Genomic DNA, 22061 nt, shown 5'->3' on the forward strand with positions numbered 1-22061 from the left:
ATACGGAAAGGAAAGGGATGTAATAAAGAGGAGCAGCAATCAAACAGTTTTACTAACATTCAACACCAGCCTACATGTAGAAGGATCGTGAATTATTATTATTATAATCAAGGGGGAAGCACTAAACCCGTAGGATTGTACAGCGCCTATGGGGGGATGGAAGGCATTCAGGCTTAATTCAGGGAACTGGAGCACAGATCCAATTCCCTAGATCAAGAGCCCCTCACCAGCGTCAAGGAGCCTTCCTTGAGGGGGACAGAAGGATCGTGAAGGTCATGGGGGTGGACAAAATAACGAGACAATGGGCATCACGCTAATCTTGCAAAGATGGAACATTTGCTTCTGCATATAGGCTCTCAACTGGGAAGGAACTAAAAGCACCTGGGTACAAACATAACCACTGATGAATCAAATCATTCTCAGAGAGTAGTGGGAAAGGCTGCAGAAAATAGCTTGCTGCTATAGTTCAATTTAGGTAAGATTAGAGAAGAATGGAGATGAAGAAGAGTTCATCTGACTATGGCAAACTGCTTTCAGAGAGGGTATTTGAGGTTTCCAGGACATCCACCAATCAAACAGAAGACCAAGAAATTTGACGGTACTACATGTATCTTGCTCAGGGATACGAGAACCATACAGGTATAACACAGCATTAGGGAAATGTCATGTAAACAGGAAAAAAAAATTATGTATAATGAAGGCAGATACAGGTTGTTTAAAACTACAATATCAAAACTGGAACTGCAGGAACTTGGAAGACAGAAAAACATACATTAAGTATAATTTTAATTACTACATACAATTGTGTGCACCACAGTTTAAAAGAAGCATAAGGAATATACTGGCAAAGCACTCTGGATAATGTAAATTACCAACTCCAGCATTCAATACACCAAGTATTTTTTTTTAATATTATAAGAATACATCAAAAAATAATAATAATGCCAGCAAATATGGTTTTTAAAATTATCATTTTAAAATATATTTTACTTTACTTTTTAACATGGGAGTACAACATAGATGTATCTATCTAGGTTAACACCCAGATTAAAATACGTGCTTCATTTGGGTGAGCAAGTTGGATAAATGAATACATGTACCTGTAGTAGTGATAAAAAAAAAAAGTGAATACTTATTAAAAAATACAATGAATATATTGAAAAGTTTAAGAGAATGTTCACAATGTTAAGAAAAATTAAAAATAACGGATCAATGACACTAAAAACTATTTCATATATTCACAGCATAATCAGGAAAATAGAATATTCACCTCATGCACTGTATGAGGGTTACCCTAAAAAGATTATATTGTACATATAATGTTATAAAGAAATTAACACTTATGACAGAAGTAATAGATGTCTGAATTCCTCCCAAAAACAGACATATTTATTACATCAATATGAACATTTTTACATAATCGTGAAATCACACAAAAAATATAATTTACATTATGGAATTAAACACACAAATGAAACATTTTAAAATATAATTGTGTATTGAAGGTGCATACTACCAAATTAAATTTTACTCTATGGACTCCTGTTAAAGGGATGCCTTTATTATATTCATGGGGGGAAACTGTAACCTTCAATGATCATGCGCAGCGCTGTATAGCCCTTGTGGCTTAGCGCTTCTTTTTGATTATAATAATAATAATCAATGATCATGCAGTACCTAGGACAAGGGAGATTCCTATTATCTTCACAATGATGTGCCAAACCCATACAGATCAAAATGAAGCAAGGCTGAGGGAAGTTATCAGCAAGGGAAAAATGTGTGAAGGGTCAACCTAATAGTTAATGAAAGTCAAAATTGGCATAAGCTGGATTCAATCAAAAAGTTGGTGTCTTAAGTTTGGGCATTCCAAAAGGAAAGCAGGCAAAGTGAGGGGTACCCAGACACTGAACACAAAAGACTGGAAATGAATTATACGTGTTCTTTGAGAAATTATACAATCAAAATGTTTCACAATGAAAAAAATCGTATGGGTTTCAGAGGCACTGACTGCCTCTCCACATGATAGCTAAGTGTGAGTCTTGAATGACCAATGCACAGCTGCATAAGATCAGTTTTCTAAACACAGACAGTGGTGAAAGGTTGATCAATAATACCTCATTCTCCAAGACGGACCAACAATGTTGTCATTCAATCCCGAATGCTCAGAGACAAAACTGAACGTCCAAAATGGGCAGTTCTCTGCAAGAGAAACAGCAGAATATGCAGAGGTATTTAAGTTCACTGCCTCAACACCAGAATGACTAGGGACTGATGTCTTTACTCTTTCTAAAGAGTTCACATTACAAGTGTTTAATATGGAGGGACAATGGAATGACCTGAGTCAAACCTATGAAGAGCTTGTAATGCACTTTGAGTGTCAAAGTAGGACAAAGAATGAAATGGGAAGAGATGCACTGTGGATAATGGCTGCAAGTGTGTACAACTCTGCTGAGAAAATACTAGCCAAATCTGGTGAGTGTCCCTGTATCCCACTGTCTGAAAAAGGCTATGTATCCTATACCATACACAAATAACCCGCACATAGAAGAGAGGAGCTTACGACGACGTTTCGGTCCGATTTGGACCAATTACAAAGTCACGCTGTGACTTTGTAAATGGTCCAAGTCGGACCGAAACGTCTTCGTAAGCTCCTCTCTTCAATGTGCGGGTTATTTGTGTATCGTTCCAGTCACGGTATTGTGCCTTTTTTGTTATCCTATACCATCAAAGTATTAAGAGCTATCACTACACAGCACAAGCATTTGAGTGCAATTAAAAATGTTCAAAAAAGAGGGATGGTATGTACAAAGATGTAAGCAACTATGGAAAGGGAGTGAGGGACATGCTAGGATCATCTGTACCTCCCAAAGTAGAATGGAAAAGAAATGAACAGGATGAACAGAGGAGGGGAACTGACTGAGTGAAGCAGCTACACAGTCTGTAGGCAGAGATTATGTGAACATAATAAAGGCCATGACTGGAGGCACGTGCTTTACTGAAGTCTGTGAATAGTCTGTGGGTCATGGGATCATATAGAGCGTGAAATAAGGAAAAAAGACAAGAGTATCTTGACAGTTTTGTAATAAAGAAATGTTAGATTGTACATATAGGCTTTTGAATACAGACGAACAAAAAGCACAGTGAAACTCGGTCTTTGATGATGGACATCTAGTTTGGAAAGAATAGTTGCTGAAGCAGATGACCACACCTCATCCCCATAATAGTTCTGATAGTCAAGAATATATGAAGACTTAAGAACTTTCCTATGGTGCCCCAGGTAAAATGTGAATTATTTTAAAGGAAATTCAGTTTGCCAAGACATACAACATTTATGGCGGTCAGATGTAATTTACATGATATCTTCTTATCAAAATGAAGGCAAAGAAATTTAACCAACTGGCAGACTGGGATACGGAAATCATACAAAAAAAGTACGAAATGGGAATGAGAGGGCACCGAGTGTTGTGACAGCTTGTTTTAGATACTGAGAACCTGAAGCAGAGTGATGTAACCCAGCTGGACGGAATTGCACTAAGGAAGTGGATACCTGCTGAATATTTCTGCTAGCACATGCAATGGTAAAATCATCCATATATGAAGAGGACCAAATTCCCTGAGGTAATGCTGAGGCTAAACCATTAATAGCTATTGGAAACAGGGTTATGCCAAGAAAACACCATTGTAGAAGGCCTTCTGCTTAAACCAAGTTGGGTGAAAAGCTGTTACTGAACCTGACAAAAAGTATTGATCTGTCATGAAGGCCTTGAGAAAAAGTGGAAGTTATCCTCACAGGCCAAAAGACTGAACCTGGGATAAGACATGAAGGTGGCCTTGAGTGAACCTCCACCATTATCACCCGAAGAGTAAGAACAGATTGTGAGGTCTGTACGGAATCAAATACTGGTAGGAGTTTCAGAGAGCCCTTCAAATTTGTTACATACAAGATAGAGGAGAGGTGTATGTATCAGATGGAAGTCACATATCTCGATATAGGAAATCCTATGCAAAGGACCAGGTCTGCAAAGATGATTTAAAGCCTGGCCATATGACATGCTCTTCTTCTGTTTTAGGAGGCAGATCTTGCAATTCTCAAGGAAAATGGAGTATGAACAAAAATAGGCAGGATGAACCTCCACACAATTCAGATGTCCGACTGGCAATATTTAGTTGGGTATCCAAACTGTCAGTACTGTTATAAAAAATAAATTTATTTCCACATGATACATAGCTTTTACAAAATTGGACGACATTTAAACATGTGGAAAGCCCCTGGTTTTGCACAGAGCATTTCAGATAAGCTAAAATCCTAAGATTAATAGAACATAATAAATTATATAGGGGTTGGACTTCCAGCAAGTGTTAGTGAGTGTGCTGGATAGGAGTGAATGGAGACGAATGGTTTTTGGGACCTGACAAGCTGTTGGAGTGTGAACAGGGTAATATTTTGTAAAGGGATTCAGGGAAACCTGTCAGCCAGACCTGAGTCCTGGAAATGGGAAGTACAATGTCTGCACTTTAAAGGAGAGGTTTGGGATTTGGCAATTTGAAGGGATGTCTAAGCTGTTGTATCTGAGCGCCTCTGAAAAGACAGTGATTATGTGTGAGTGATGGTGAAAGTGTTAAATGATGATGAAAGTTATTTTTTTCTTTTTGGGTCACCCTGCCTTGGTGGGAAACAGCTGATGTGTTAAAAAAAATGTATACAAAGACAGTTAGTTCTATTACTGTTCAGCAGTTATCTGCTAAATATACAGTAGAGGAGAGCTCACAGCTGTCAAATGTTAGCCTGGCAACATTGCTTGTTTATCTAAGATGTTTTCAAGCAGGACGGAAAAAGTATCTATTTTGAGAATAGGTAGCTGCTGAAGCTCCTGTTAAATACTGTTTGCTGATGAACAATTGAACGAGAAAGGATGACCATTCCATAGCATGTATTAAGGTGAATATGTCTGAGAACAATAACATCCTTGTCTGTAGATTGTAATTTTTACTATGTTATCCACTTGAGCAGCAGTATTAACCCTGCACTACATGTAACCCGTTATGTTGGGTGTGGAAAATGATCCTTGGGGCCAGCTGCTGTAAAAATCCATTAGCCAAGTTTATAATCACACAGAACATCTGAAACTTCACTCAGGTAAAGCGTAAAAATTTTTGACCAGGTGTGAGCCATACACTTCATGTAAGATAGATGAAATCCAATGTGGAGACTTACTGTTATAGTGAGAAAGATGATAAATACCAGGTACAGGATCTGAAAAAAGCAAGCAGAAAGGAGTATATAGGGTCACTGTACAGTACATGTTAAACACACACACGGCACTGGTAAAGGATTCTTGATTCAAATAATTTTACCTCTCCTACCTTTCCTTGGATCAAATCTGTTTACCTCCCATTTCCCTAGGCACTATATGACCCATACGGGCTGAGCACCCTTTCCTTCCTCAGATCAAAGCTAACTGCCTCCCATTTCTCTGGCACTGCATGACCCTTGCTTACAGGTTTAGTAATTTCCCATAAATATAATATTTACAAGAAAAATATTACTGTATACTGAATCTTAACAGATTCCACTTGTTCTCAAATTCAGAATACAGCTTCCCCTTGGACAGACATAAGAGGGATCTCGCCAAAAGATTAATACTGTATAATGTTGCAGTTCAGAGGATCATTTCAATTAAAGTCTATGCACTTCTGCCCAGACTATTAAACACATAATATTGAACGTGTTTTTACACTGGGTCATCCCTAACTTGGTGAGAAATGGCCAGTTTTAACAAAAGTTATAATAGTACCAAGGTATGGTAGGTTACTGCTAACAGATGGAAATCTGACAATGCATGATTAACCTATATAAAAAAATAATAATATGACTAAATTGTATACGTAATTCTCTTGAATTTAATGCATATACAGTATTTATTATTGTGTATATGCATTTTTAAATGCAAATATTCATACACATTTAAATGCTTAGTGTATGTGTGCATGAATACATACACATGCCCTTATGTATATATATACATGCACACACAATGATAATTATATGTAAATACAGTATGTATATGTACTCAGAATTTGTTCAAACATGAATACATATTCTAAAGGAACATATATTCATATATAACAGAAAATATAACATATGTAATTTTCTTTAAACTTGATTCAAAACAATAATTATCAGTTTATTGACATTTAGTATTTATCAGTGTTAGATAGTCAAGACAAAACCTTTGCATGAAAGTCTAGCATTACAAATGGAGTTTAACCATGGAAATAATAACCATGATCCTTGGACAAGTGAGCAATTCTCTTAACAACTTGTTGCTACAGTACTTCATTTGTAAAAAACAAAAAGGCTATCACTTCATTTTTGTACATGAGCCACTGAGTGAAAACACTTGACTTCCCACGGTGCTAGAATGTGTCAGACCAGTATAGTATAGTCAACCCTCTTATAATGCTATTTGATACAGTGTAGTTTTTTCCATATATGTAAAACTGAAAAGGTACATCCAAAATTGAACAGTACATACTGTGAAGACCTTATTATGAGCTATTAAATTTTGGATATACTTTTTTAACTGTATTTACAAAAAAATTCACCATTTAGAGGAGCTGTATAAGAGGGCTGAATGTAATTAGTGATTTACTACCAGTATTAATTCTACTTGGTATTAAAAAGAGAAAACATTTATTACCACAATGGTGTCTGTGAGTAAAAATACTATTATTATATCCATAGTGGTATCACACTGCCTGGGTAATGGGAAATAATCATATTTGATCTGAGGAAGGGAAGGATAGCTTCAATTCTTTGGATCAAGCAACCTTTACTAGTATCAAGACCCCCAACCCCCTTAATGGGTTTACGTAATGATTAATAAAAAGCATACATAGGAAATTTGGCAAAAACATAAAAGCTCTGAAGTTTCTTCTTTTGTGATCCCTTGAAACTGGATCATTTTTAAGTGATGGGGAACCTCTGTAAATTGTATTTTGGAGACCACTGTCTCCCAGGTACAGTCCATGGATGAAGAACCTAGCATTTCCTTTGATTTAAATGGTAAGGGCATTTCCTCCAAAATGTCAATGTTGTATGACCCCCCCCCCATGGATTTAGCACTATTTAATAAATAAATAAAATGCCTTTTTGATAAAGTTTCAGGTCTTATAATACATGAAGACTACTAGGTGTAGTCCCCAAATAATAAAAACAGGTGAGGTGCTCTTGATATCCCCTTCTCCTGTATATATTACTAAATTTAAAAGGAGAAACTTTTGTTTTTCCTTTTGGGCCACCCCACCTCGGTGGGATACGGCTGGTTGTTGAAAGAAGTGCTCTTGATCACAAAAACTGGAATCACTTTTGCTTTCCTTGAATCAAACCTGATTACCTCCCATTCCACAGGTGCTACAAGATCCCTACAAGCTTACCACTTCCTTGTGAATATAACAACAGACTTTGTCAAAAAACAAATATCTGAACACAGTTTACCCCACACAATAAATCTTCAAATATTTAAGGATTCGTGTTATTGGGTATGATTACCTATTTGTAAATGATACAAAGTGCATTCCCTGCCCCCACACACAAAACCTTACTATGTACAGCACTACATAAATCTGCAGAAAATTAAGTGTCTGCATTAATCACACAGTACAGGTCGGCCATCACTAATCCAGCATCGTTGGGACCTGTAGTGTGCTGGATTAGTGAGTTTGCCAGATTACAGAGTGGTTAGGTTAGAATACACTTAATTAACCAATCAACAGAGACTCTTTCTGCTACATTTTCCTCATTTTCATTACTGCTTTCTCCTCCACTGGCTTGTTGCTGTGGATTTACAACCATCTGCACAATATCTGAGTCAGTATAATGATGAAATTTGAAATTATGCTAACCAAACTTAGTGCCAGATTATTGATGGAACCGGATAACTGATTGCCGGATTAGTGATTGTCAACCTGTATATAACTAAAAAGTTTTATTATTTAGCTGTTAGTGTTGCCTATTTATACATTAACATACAGGGGCTGTATAAATCTCATCAGTATAGCATTTCCTTGTGAAAATAATAATATAACACATTTAACATAGCCTTTAACTTTTTTTAAACAAATTATATATTTTACATCTGCCTTAGACATGCTTTTACATAAAATAATTGCTCAAAAGTTTATTAAAATATTTGTATGTACCACAAGAAAAATCAGCACTGGTTTACCTTAATGAAGTGGTGTGATATGTGGCTAGGGTTAAGGGCTTCTTTGGGAGGGTTGCCAGACTTCCCACAGGTTATATGTCTGACTCAGAGTTCAGCACCTCTTTTGGCATAAATGGTGAGGTTATTTCCCCTTTCACCTAAATTTGCTGACACTTATGACCAATAAAATGGAACAAATTATGGATAAGGACTGCGGAATGTGAAATGTTAACTACAAATAGTCTTACTTGCTTTGAGATTATGGTTTCTGTAATATGACAGTGATTTGGTCATGACAACTGCAAGTTGGTAATGTTAGTGTAAATGTGATTGTTAGTAATATTATTGTTAAAGTGCTGAATAACAAAATTGCTCTACTGCCTTGTAAAGAAAACACACACAAACACATTATAGGAAAACACTGATTTTTATTAATAATTGATGCCAATGCTTTCCTAAATTCTCTTAATACTTATCTTTCAATTTAAACCTAAGACAATTTGACATATTTATCTCAATATTACTAAAAAATATATACTTTTTTGAGTAAGAAACATTTTAATACTAATTATACAAAACTCCATTATACACTCCAAGATTTACTTATGCATCAGGAACAATGGGGGGCCAAGTTGAAAATACAGTATATCTCACCTATTCTTGCTTTCCACCTTGCTTCTCCAAGCTTTAGTATACTTTGAGCTCATTTATATCTGCTTGTTGGTTGTTACTTTGCTACTATTGCAGTTCACAAGCACCTGTTGAGCCATCCATGCCTGATTAGCTGGAATATTGCAACTGGGGAAGGTGGTGGTTTTAACACAGGGCTGTCAGTACTTATACCAGTGTACACCCATATGCAGGCCTCTCTGATCATACTAGTGTACACCCATATGCAGGCCTCTCTGATCATACTAGTGTACACCCATATGCAGGCCTCTCTGATCATACTAGTGTACACCCATATGCAGGCCTCTCTGATCATACTAGTGTACACCCATAAGTGGGATTCTCTGACCATTTTGGGTGAATAATAGTGAGTGTACATGCTAGTGTACACACTGCTGACAAGGCCACCTGTAGTCCCTGATGCAGAAATGCGCCTTTCAGCAGTCAAAATGCAATTTTCTGCTATACAACCCAGTAGATTAGTTGGAATTGTACCACCCATGAGCAAAAACAGAGGAGGCATCTGTCGAGCAGAAAAGACCCCAAAAAATACATACCACACAGGAAATTACAAGTGTATCACTATTTTCAATCAATAAAAGTGTAACCATTATTACTAGTGTTAAACCAGTTTAGAAATTGCATCTCTAATTATAGAATTTTTTTATTTTTGTACTCACTACTGACATTTTCAAACTATGGTGTACTTGTAATATTAAGCCTTAAATATTACCCTTTTTATTTGTGCATACAAATACTGACCCTGACTTGAATCTCCTAAATAATACATACAAAAACCAACAGCTTACTGACCAAACTTTTTAAGTACTATACAATGAACAATGCTGAAAGTGTCCTTAGTAAAAGCAATTCTTTAAGTATTTTTAATTATACCACTAAGTCTAAACAAACACGATAGCATTGCTTGAATCACTTATTAACAAATTCTCTCTTATTATATTAAGAGAGACCTGATTATCACATTTTTTTTTTAATCCATCAGCTGTATCCCGCTGAGGCAGGGAGACCTAAAAAAAAAAAAAAAAAAAAAAATGAAGTTTTCTTTCTAATTTTAGTAATTTATACTCCTGGCATTTTAATTACCCCTTACAACATGCATGGCTTATGGAGGAAGAATTCTATTAACACATGACTCCACTAATATATTCAACATTAATGGATATACAGCTATCTACAACTGCAGACCAGACATGGAGGCAGTACTGCTATTTATTACACTAGTGAATTCAAGAGTATGAATATCAAACACCAGTACTGTAGATGAATGGTTCACAGAACCGACACGTTGATAAATTAGACACATGTGCAACTCTTGGGTATCTTTATTAAGGAAACGTTTTGCCACACAGTGGCTTCATCAGTCCATACACAGGAGAAACTTGAAGAACAGGAGGAGAATGAGGTAATCAGTCCCTCAACCTTGAGTTGATGTGGTCAGTCCATCAATTTATTCAAGATTGATGGACTGACCACATCGACTCAAGGTTGAGGAACTGATTTCTTCATTCTCCTGTTCTTCAAGTTTCTCCTGTGTATGGACTGATGAAGCCACTGTGTGGCGACACGTTTCCTTAATAAAGATACCCAAGAGTTGCACATGTGTCTAATTTATCAAACACCAGTACCTTCACTCTGAAGGAGAGGTGGAGATATGTTGCAGTTTTTGAACTGCAGTATCAGCACTTCTCTAGCAAGACAGTGATGGAGTGAGTGATAATGAAAGTGTTTCTTCTTTTTTGGGCCCCACTGCCTCAGTAGGAAACAGCCGATGTGTTAAAAACAAATCTGCTCAATTTAAAAACAATATTTCTAATCAAACAAGAGATTACAGTCTCCTTGTACCAATACATCAATTCCAACTTGGCCTCCCAGGGTCACACAGCGGAAGTCTGAGGTAATCATCTTTAAATTGTTTTACAGAATATCTAAAAGGTAGGGAATAATTCTTAACACAAAGAGACATTCTTAAAATTTACTTAATTAATGAAGTAGTGTGAAATTACAATTCAGTTACCTGATAATAAAATAAATAGTGCCTCAGAAGCTGGAAAGGCAGCTATTTATAAGTATCCTAACCAACATGCATGCCTTTGGCTTCCCTCATTCTGATAATATAAAAGAACATAAAACTAATGCACTGGGAAATCAAATAAGTTTTTAATTTCGGTACAAACTTCAATAGACCTGCCACACTCAAAATTCTGTTTAAATAAGCATAAATCTTAGAAGATAATGCATTTTTTATTTTCAGTCGTAGTCATGAAAATATGATTAACTTGTCTACATCTGTACAGTTTATCTGAAATGCTTATACAGTATTTGTAATTTTTGTTATTGCTACAAAGTATACTGAATCAAAATAACCCACTGATTCCACACTGTGTGCTATGTACAGAAGGTAACAACTGGTAGAATTTATGATGTGAAACTACAGTACAGTATTTCTGAAACAGTGGGTTGTGGCCCCCAAAGGAGCTGTGAGCAGGGCAAACCTTATCAACTAGCGGTTCATCTGGCAAACTGACTAACACTGGTCTAGTACATGGCCCTGATCTTTATGTTAAACTCTACATTAGTACTAATAGTATTTTAGTCTGTCAGTATGTTTGGATACTAAGTATTGCATGTAATAGTACAGTATAACTTAGGACTGATATACACATTACAAGTGCATCTATATTCCTGGTACCTGAAAACTAGTGCAAAGTTACAAACTTACCATGGTGCAAGACTATTTTAATTCCTGGATTAGCCATTTGTATTATATCTAAGGCCTTCTTGACTAATTATATCCGCAATAACTTGCATAAGATTACCTCCAAAGTTTCATTTGTGTTAACTTGCATGTTTCTTCAGTTTTTGCACCTAGATACTTATCGTTCTCCTTCATCTTCATCCTTCTTCAAATTGCCATCTTGCCTATTACTTGTGGTGTTTGTCACTGGGAAGGCTGCAGCCTCTTTTTCATCAATTTCCTCAAATGATGAGCCAGTATTTGCATCACTCTCCTCTCCACCAATAGATCCAGTGTCAGCAACATCTGGAGCTTCAGCAGCGTCTGCTGTATCAACACCAGTAACCACAGTTGAAGGAATTTCAGCAGGCTCGCCTGTTGTTTTGAAAGAATAAATTATTATTGATGATGATGATGATGATGATGATGATGATGATGATGATGATGATGATGATGATGATGATGATGATGATGATGATGATGATGATGATGATGATGATGATGATGATGATGATGATGATGATGATGATGATGATGATGATGATGATGATGATGATGATGATGATGATGATGATGATGATGATGATGATGATGATGATGATGATGATGATGATGATGATGATGATGATGATGATGATGATGATGATGATGATGATGATGATGATGATGATGATGATGATGATGATGATGATGATGATGATGATGATGATGATGATGATGATGATGATGATGATGATGATGATGATGATGATGATGATGATGATGATGATGATGATGATGATGATGATGATGATGATGATGATGATGATGATGATGATGATGATGATGATGATAAGAATGTTTATTTCTACAAGTACATATACAATATATGTAGGCCTAGCTGACATCAATGATATACTACTATATAGAAAGCCCCTTGTTAAGCAGAGCATTTTGGGCAAATTAGGTCGCTTTTGTCCCTAGGATGAGACCCACACCAATCACCTATTTTGCTGATAGGTGAACAGGGACAGCAGGTGTCTTAAGGAAACACCCATACCGGGGATTGAACCATGGACCTCAGTGTGTAAGTCGAGTGTGTTAGCAATCAAGTAAAAACAAAGCTGAGTGAATTATAAGATATCAGTTAAATGCAAGGAAGAGAAAGACAAATCAATTCCTTGCATCATGAGCCTCTCACCTGCATCAAGGAACCTTCTTTGATGGGTCAGGCATGTAATACCTTTGTGAGGGGGACAAAGAACAAAAAGAAACAAGGAAGGATTAAATCTCTAGGAAAGGTACTGAATGGGGGGGTGACAACAATGATCATATTTCTTGTCTATGTTGTCCTGAGGAGTTAAGACTTCATTATTATATCCATAATGAAGTGCCAAACTCGTAAAGATAAAACAGGTCTGTTTCTTAACAGCAACTTGAAAGTCAACACTCCACATCCAACACATTACAAAAAAGTGTCCAAAACAGTTGGCATCCTCTCCAAGAGACGTTACTATGTACCTCAAACAGCACTGCTTACAGTATGCTACACACTAATCTACCCCTACCTCACCTATGCTATTTGTGCCAGGGGATCCACAACAAGAAATCATCTCAAACCAATAGATTTAGAAAGGACATAGGAAAGTATTGGTTTGGAAATAGGGTAGTAGATGAGTGGAACAGTCTACCTAGTTGGGTTATTGAGGCTAGGACTTTGGGTAGTTTCAAATTTAGGTTGGATAAGTACATGAGTGGGAGGGGTTGGGTTTGAGTGGGACTTGCACATCAGAGCTTATTTATTGGGTAGCATTGAAAATTGGGTCGGTCAAATGCTTGTTAGTGGGATGAATTGTAAAGGACCTGCCTAGTATGGACCAACAGGCCTGCTGCAGTGTTCCTCCTTTCTTATGTTCTTATGTTCTTAATAACAAGTCAACAAAAGGCAGCAGTCTTCTGCCAGACAACACCCCCCTTACTCTTCCAAGACTTAAACCTACTTACTATACAAAACATTCACTCATACTACAATAAATTCTAATATCAATCCTGGCCTGAAGCACTTCCTTGATAGTTGCAACAGAACCCAGAGGCATAATACTAGACACAAAAATCTATGACATACCCCATGTCTGGCTTAATCTTTGTAAAGAACTCAATGTGCATAAAAAGGACCAAAACTCTAAAACTTCCTGCCAGATATCTCCAGAGCCTATCTGCCAGCAGCTTCAAAACTACTATAAAAAACACCTCCTTTCCTTAATATATCCTAACAACAATTATATATTTTGTAAAGCAGTGACTGGAAATACAAAATCTTAATCTTAATTTTAGTCATTTAAATCAAATGTTTACTGACTTGAAGGAAGAGTGATGTGTAACTAACCTGTTTGAGAAAGGCTAGGAGGTGAGGTGTGTGTGGATGACTCAAGAGGAAGAGCTGGTGGTGGAGGTGGTGGTGGTGGTGGTGGTGGTGGGTAACTGGAGCTGTCATCACCTACACTCTCAGTACACTCAGAATCATTCAGCTCACCACCTGTTAGAATTAGTCCAGCCAAGAATAGTCAACTAATAACCAAAAGGATTAATTATTAAATGTAGTACAGTATACAGGCTCCGAGTAAGCATTTTATTAACAGCAAACTAAGTAAACTTTTAAATCTACTACCAAGCTTATCAAATATAACTGAAGTTAGTAAAACTGATTTTATTATTTGTTTTATACCTCGATGGATATCTCTCATCAAGGTAGGGTGACCCAAAGAAATATACATATTCACTATCATTCATTCAACTGCTGTCTTGCCAGAAGCACTGACATCATAATTCAGATTACCCTTTGACTGTAACATCCCACACCCTTCCTTAAGAATGCAGGCACTGCCCCTTTTCTTCTAAGGACTAAAGTCAGGTTAACCAGTTTCTTCTGAATCTCTTCATAAAACTTACCTTGCTTACACTCCAACAGCATGTCCATTAAAAAACCACTCTCCTTTCACTCTTATCTGACATACTCATACAATCCTACTGGATGCTGAAACCCCCTAATACTCAAAAGCCTCCTTTATCTCTTCCTCCTGCTTCCCTGGGATGACCCCATGGAAGCTAGCTCAGAACCCCTTCCTCAGCCTTCTGAATTATACCCTTGGTGACCCCAATCTTTTAATTTCTACACTCTGAACCCTCTGCATAATGTTCACACTGCACATCGATCACACACAACATCTCTGCAGCCTCTACACTTCTCAGTGCAACATTCAAAGTTCATGCCTCACACCCAGACAAGTGTTGGTAACATTAATGTTAAACCTGCACTGATCATACAGCACTTGTGAAACAAGAGAAAATCAGGTTTCATGTAAAGGGAAGGGTAACTCAAGTTTCTTGGGATGTAAAGCCATTCAAAGATCATTATTCACTATGGTATACTGCAGTATATTTAATTCCCAAGTTATATAATTTACTTGATAAAAAATCTTGCAAGGAAAAGTCCAGCAAGAAACCTGATAAAATAGAGTAACAGTGAAAGGAGAATGTTTATCACTAAGATCCAATACTCAATCGTATTTCAAAATTTGTGAATATTTTTATGGGGAATCAAATTCAAAATGGATACACAGTTTTTTTGCTGACCTGAGTGTAAAGTGAAAAATTGGATAGAGGAAAAGAAGGGAATAACAGTGAAAGGAGAATGTTTATCACTAAGATCCAATACTCAATCGTATTTCAAAATTTGTGAATATTTTTATATGGATATTTTTTACGACTTCAAGAGTGTATCAGTCTGTAGTGGAAGGAAGGCGGGGTAGGGGTCGGCCTAGGAAAGGTTGGAGGGAGGGGGTAAAGGAGGTTTTGTGTGCGAGGGGCTTGGACTTCAAGCAGGCATGGGTGAGCGTGTTTGATAGGAGTGAATGGAAACAAATGGTTTTTAATACTTGACATGCTGTTGGAGTGTGAGCAAAGTAACATTTATGAAGGGATTCAGGGAAACCGGCAGGCCGGACTTGAGTCCTGGAGATGGGAAGTACAGTGCCTGCACTCTGAAGGAGGGGTGTTAATGTTGCAGTTTTATAACTGTAGTGTAAAACTCCCTTCTGGCAAGACAGTGATGGAGTGAATGATGGTGAAAGTTTTTCTTTTTTGGGCCACCCTGCCTTGGTGGGAATCGGCCAGTGTGATAATAATAAAAAATTTTCTTTTTTTTTTTGAAGAAAGAAGAAAAAGAGGATAATGAGAATTCCCTTCTTATTCCATTCTTCAAGCTGAGTTACTGGTATAATGTAGTTACGTGATACTATTCCAAGTCTTAGTTTGGAAGAATGAGAGAAATTACACAATACAGTGTGTTGCCACTATGCATGGTGAATTATCTTATTTATTTATGTACTCATTAAAACTGTTAGTGAGAAAACTTTACATTTATTTCTACTTTATTTCCATTACATTACAGTGGACCCTCAACCAATGGCATTAATCCGTTCCAGAGAGCTAGCCTTCAGTCAAATTTGCCGTTAGTCGAATTAATTTTCCCCATAAGAAATAATGGAAATAGAATTAATCCATTCCAGAAACCCAAAAGTATTAAACGAAATATTTTTTTTTTACATGAAATATACATTTTCCTACACAAAAACGAATGGGACATGCAAAATAAACAATAATTAAATTCCACTTACCTTCACTGTGGAGTTGTTGATGAGTGATGAGACGGTAGGAGGGCAGATGCTGCAGGTGTTCTATTGTTTGGAAGGGGAATCCCCTTCCATAAAGACTTCAGGCACTAAGTCCTTTGCTGGGATTACCTCCCTTCTTGGTTTTTTAATGCCGCTAGGACCAGCTTGAGAGTCACTGCACCCCTGTCGCACCAAAAAATCTGTCCAGAGAGCTTTGTTTCTCACGTGCCCTTAGGATTTCCCTAAAATGGGACACAAGAGTGTCATTGTACATGTTGCCAATATGGCTTGCAACAGCTGTGACAGGATAAAATTCATTGATAAATGCTTGCACATTTGTAAACTTTGTACACATTTCCTTAATCCTTGACAAAGTCATCTTCCTCCGTCTCTCTTCCTCCTGCTCTGAAGAACATTCCTGAGATGTGATCTGTTGCTGTTGCCCCTGAGGCTCTTGCAGGTCCAAGATAGTACTGAAGGTTGAATGGGATTTGTTGTATAGCCTTTCCAACTCGGATATACGCACTCCACTTTCGTATTTTTCAACGATCTCTTTCTTAATTTCCATCGTAATTCTCACCCTTTTTACCACAGGCTTGGCACTAGAAGCTTTCATGGGGCCCATGGTGGCTTATTTTGCAGTTACAAGCACTAAAAACACTGGAATAATACAAAATACATCGCAGGTACAAGTGGAATCGACCACAACGGCTTGTAAACAATGGCACACTGAATATTGGAGTGGCTGGGCCCAATCAAGCCGCGCTCTGGCCGCATGAACACATTCGAGCGGAACGCCGTTAGATGAGTTTTTCGCCATTAGACAAATTTGCCATTACCTGATGCCACCATTGGGCAGGGGTCCACTGTATTTCCATTATGAATGATGCAATTATTCAGATGCTTGAATTACTATACAGTGGACCCCCGAAGTTCGTCCAGTGCGGAAATCGCACAATTCAAATTTTGACCACTTTTTTCAATGAAATTTTACCCTGGGTTTTGTACATCTGCTCGGAAATCATTCGTACCAGATGCATCCGCCTGGGCTGCTCATACGTTCGTGACTCACTCTCGGGCACATTAAATGTCTTACTTTACATTAATATAAACATTTTCATTAATCCAGCTATGATATAGCATACAGTGGCCACAAAAAAAATAAATCTATACATTAAAAATTTTTGGACAATAAAATGAAAAAATGCAACTTAATGTATGTACATGTATTTTATTTTCACTTTTTAGCTTCCAACTAGTACTTGGTCATGTTACCATTGTTCTTTATCACCATCTGAAGTCACCTGGGCATCAAAGTGGTGAGGGTGGAGAAGAGGGAGGCGTCCATGTTGATCCAAAACTTCTTCAGTGCCTCCTTCAGGTCTGTGAAGTCGGTGGCTCCAGCTTTTGCAGTTTAATTTTTCATCACATGCCAGGCATTCTCGATAGGATTTAGGTCAGGGGAATTGCCTGGCCACCCCAAAACACTGATACAGTGGACCCCCGCTTAACGATCACCTCCAAATGCGACCAATTATGTAAGTGTATTTATGTAAGTGCGTTTGTACGTGTATGTTTGGGGGTCTGAAATGGACTAATCTACTTCACAATATTCCTTGTGGGAAAAAATTCGGTCAGTACTGGCACCTGAACATACTACTGGAATGAAAAAAGTTCGTTAACCGGGGGTCCACTGTATTATTGTCCTTGAGGAACTTTTTCTTATGGGCAGGGGCACCATCATGAATAAAAAAAATCACACTAGTGAATGTTCCAAAATGTCAGCATGTGGTCCCTTAACACTTCTATATAATTACTTCCCTTCATCGTAATGTTCTTAGGCAGAAAGTATAGTCCACCTCTGCCCTTATAACCGGTGAAAGCACCCCAGACCATAACAATGTCAGGGTGCTTCACTGTCTTCACTGCATACCACGGGTCATAACGGGACACACCACTGGGACAATGGACAGTCTTAGAGCCGCTCCTGATGAGCCTGAAGGTACTCTTGTTGCTGAACATCACCTTCTGCCACTGGTCTGACGTTCAATCCTTGTACTTCTTGCAGCACTGAAGCCGTTTCTCCTTCACGGCTTCAGTTAGCATGGGCTTCTTGGCAGCACACCGAGCAGGCATTTTCAAGTCCTTTTGCAGTCGGTGCTGAATGGTTCGCACTGTGACGTCTTTCAGAATTGCAGGATAATTTTTCTTGAGTCTGCAGCTGTTATGGCAGGATCTGATAACACTTCCCTCTTCAGGATCTTGTCTGTGTGAATAGAAGTCTTTTTGGGGGCCCCAGACCCCACCTACCTAGGTGGTACAGTGCCAAGTGGAAGTGAGGCAGCTGCTTTCTTGAGGTTGTAAATTGCCATCCTAGTCACCTTTAGGTTTGCAGTTACAGATATCACAGACATGCCTTGCTCTAAAAGGGTGAGTGCACGAGTCTTCTCTACAATTGAAAGTTTAGTTCGACTCATTCTCACCACTTGGAGCAGAGATATAGCATGGCAAAATTTGTGGTCGAGTGAAAAAAAAAATGGGCAATAAGTAACCAGGTAGCAATCCTCCTTCCTCATCGAGCTCTGGAAGAGCACTGAAGCATAGGGTGGTGGGTAAAGTTGGAGCAAGACGGGCTCCAGTACACTAAGCCATTACAAGCTCTGTCCACTTTTCTTATGGCAGAAATTAAAGTGAAATGTATAAACCAAAATCTAGTGTATAGATTTTTTCTGCGTTGGAAATGTATAGATTTTTTTTGCAGCCACTGTATGCTATGGAGGGGTGGTAGTCGGTGGAGGGAAAACATTATGTTTTCTCTGGTCCAGCATTAGAGAAAATGTGTATGAATCTGCGTTGGTCCAGTCACCCTTAACACATAACGCTTTTGTTTACAATTCTCAGCATGAATTATTCATTACTTCTCCCTTTGTTTATGATGGCATCTAAAAGTAGTTAGAAATTATTAAACTCAGTGAACATGGTATGTCAAAGGTAATAATATGACTCTGGGCCACAGTGTAGATAGCCGGTAGGTGTAGCCCAGGTGAGCTACACCTACTGGCTACCTACACTGACTTCCTACAAATAAATACTACTCACCTCTCGCCCTACATTAAGACTACAAATATTTTAAGGTGAGTAATGAATGTACTGTGTATGTGTTTCAGTTTTGTGTTTTTTAATGCCTAGTTCTATTACTAACTTAATTTATTTTTTGTTAATATTTTTGGGAGTCTGGAATGGATTAATTGGATTTACATTATTTCTTATGGGAAATATTACTTTGGTTTTCGTCCATTTGGGAGTTCGACCAACCTTCTGGAACAAATTAACCCATAAACGATCCAAATGTATGTATACGTTCACTTCCGTACTGCCCCAAGTTTTTTGAGAAAAAAACACTGTTGTTTTTTAATAGGAAAAAAGAGCATATGGTACCCAGGCATCCCCAATTATTTTAATATGGTGCACAGTGAGTGCTCACACCCATTCTCTCATGTCTAGGCGACTCAGGCTTACCGTGGCAATGTTAAATGTATGACACATATAACGTATACAGTGGTCCCTCGTTGTTCGTAATTAATCCGTTCCTGGAGCCGTTACTATAAACGAATTTACGATTTACGAATCAATTTTCCCCATAAGAAATAATGTAAATACAATTAATCTGTTCCTGACACCCAGAAGTATTAAAACAAAAAAATTTTTAACATGAAATATGCATGTAGTACATAAACAATACAATGGGAAATGATGAATGAAACATTAACAGCATAACACTTACCTTTATTGGAGATTCTTCTTAGTGTATGGGAGACTGGAGGAGGAGAGAGAGTGGATTGTTTATAGTTTGGAAGGGGAATCCCCTTCCATCAACACCTCAGGTACCATTTGCTTTTCTGGGGTTGCTTCTCTTCTCTGTTTCTTAATGCCACTAGGACCACCTTGAGAGTCACTGGAGTCCTGTCTCACAAAATAACTGTGGAGAGAGCTCTGTTTCTGGTGTCTCTTTAACACTTCCCTAAAATGGCCCAAGACTGTCACTGTACATGTTGCCAACCTGTCTTGCAACAACCTTGTTAGGGTGATGTTTCTCCATAAAGCTTTCCATCTTACCCCACATAGTAAAAATCATTTAATTTCTGAAGAAGGCACCTTCTTCCATCTCTCTTCCTCCTCCTCTGCAGCAAGATTCTGAGCTGCGATGTGTTGCTCTTCCTGCTGAAGCTCTTGCAGCTCCTCAGTGGTGAGATCTTCATTGTGGTCTTCCACCAATTCTTCCACATCCTCCAAACTCACATCCATCCCCATGGAACTCCCCAGTGCCACAATTGATTTTACAACAGACATAGGCTCATTAGGGTCAGTCCCAAATTCTTCAAAATCCCTCTTGTCGACACAATCTGGCCACAATTTTCTCCAGGCAGAGTTCAAAGTCCTGGTAGTCACTCCCTCCCAAGCCATACCTATAAGGGTTATGCAGTGGAGGATGTTGAAGTGTTCTCTCCAAAATTCCCTTAGGGTCAAGTGAGTGTCTGTGGTCACAGTCAAGCACCTGTGAAACATTGCTTTTGTGTAGAGTTTTTTAAAGTTTGCAATAACCTGCTGGTCCATGGGTTGGAGGAGAGGAGTGGTATTCGGGGGCAAGAACTTTACTGTGATGAACCCAAACTCCTCGAAAATTAGGTCATCCAAGTTTGGAGGATGAGCAAGTGCATTGTCCATTACTAGCAGGCACTTGAGATCCAATTTCTTTTCCAGGAGATACTCCTTCACACTAGGGCCAAACACTTCATTGAACCACTCGACGAAAATTTCCCTCGTGACCCATGCCTTACTATTAGATTTCCAAAACACACACAATTTACTCTTCATAACATTGTTTTTCCTGAACACACTGGGATTTTCAGAATGGTACACTAGTAATGGCTTCACTTTGAAATCCCCACTAGCATTAGCACAGAACATTAGCATCAGCCTGTCTTTCATAGGCATGTGTCCTGGCATTGCCTTTTCCTCTTGTGTAATGAAGGCCCTCTTTGGCATTTTCTTCCAAAAGAGGCCTGTTTCGTCACAATTGAACACTTGTTCAGGTTTCAGTCCTTCAGCCTCTATGTACTCCTGGAATTCATGCACATATTTTTCAGCCGCCTTGTGGTCCGAACTGGCAGCCTCACCATGCCTTACCACACTATGTATGCCAGTACGGTTCTTAAATCTCTCAAACCACCCTTTGCTGGCCTTAAATTCACTCACTTCACCACTATTTGCAGGTAATTTCTTTACCAAATCTTCATGCAACTGCCTAGCCTTTTCACAAATAAAAGAAGTCATAAGAGTATCTCCTGCTAATTGTTTCTCATTTATCCACACCAATAATAACTTCTGAACCTCTTCCAGTACTGGTGATCTCATTTTTGTCAGCATAGTTACTCCCTTTGCAACAACAGCATCCTTTATTTCATTTTTCTTGGCCACTATGGAACATAAGGTTGTGTAGGGTTTCTTATACATCCTGGACAGTTCGGCCACACTTGTACCACTTTCATATTGTTCAATGATGGTTTTCTTATATTCAATCGTATTTCTCACCTTCTTTACCACAGGCTTGGCACTAGGAGCTTTCTTTGGAGCCATGGTAGCTTATTTAGTACTTGCAAGCACTAAAATAAATGGAATATTATGAAACATTTCGCTGGAGCACGTGAGGGGACCTTCGCTCACTGGTAAACAATGCCAGACTGGCTGCCGCCCTGGCTCACGCCGTTGGTACGCGTC

The 22061-nt window shown here is 38.2% G+C and overlaps 1 protein-coding gene across 2 annotated transcripts in view; it reads right to left on the reverse strand.

The window, feature by feature from the left end:
* Positions 1–773: 773 nt before the first annotated feature.
* Positions 774–22061, reverse strand: part of LOC128699891 (testis-expressed protein 264 homolog) — a 63155-nt gene continuing 41867 nt past the window's right edge. The window contains exons 6-7 of one of the 2 annotated variants that reach the window (XM_053792708.2): positions 13997–14146; positions 774–12006 (exon numbers count right to left, since the gene is read on the reverse strand). In XM_053792708.2, the coding sequence (XP_053648683.1) occupies positions 11771–12006; positions 13997–14146 (386 nt within the window). In that variant the 3' untranslated portion in view covers positions 774–11770. The remainder of the gene's footprint in view (positions 12007–13996; positions 14147–22061) is intronic. The other variant, XM_053792709.2, reaches the window with a different exon arrangement.

Source organism: Cherax quadricarinatus, chromosome 81 (genome assembly GCF_038502225.1).
Source record: "Cherax quadricarinatus isolate ZL_2023a chromosome 81, ASM3850222v1, whole genome shotgun sequence".
Taxonomy (NCBI): Eukaryota; Metazoa; Arthropoda; class Malacostraca; order Decapoda; family Parastacidae; genus Cherax; species Cherax quadricarinatus.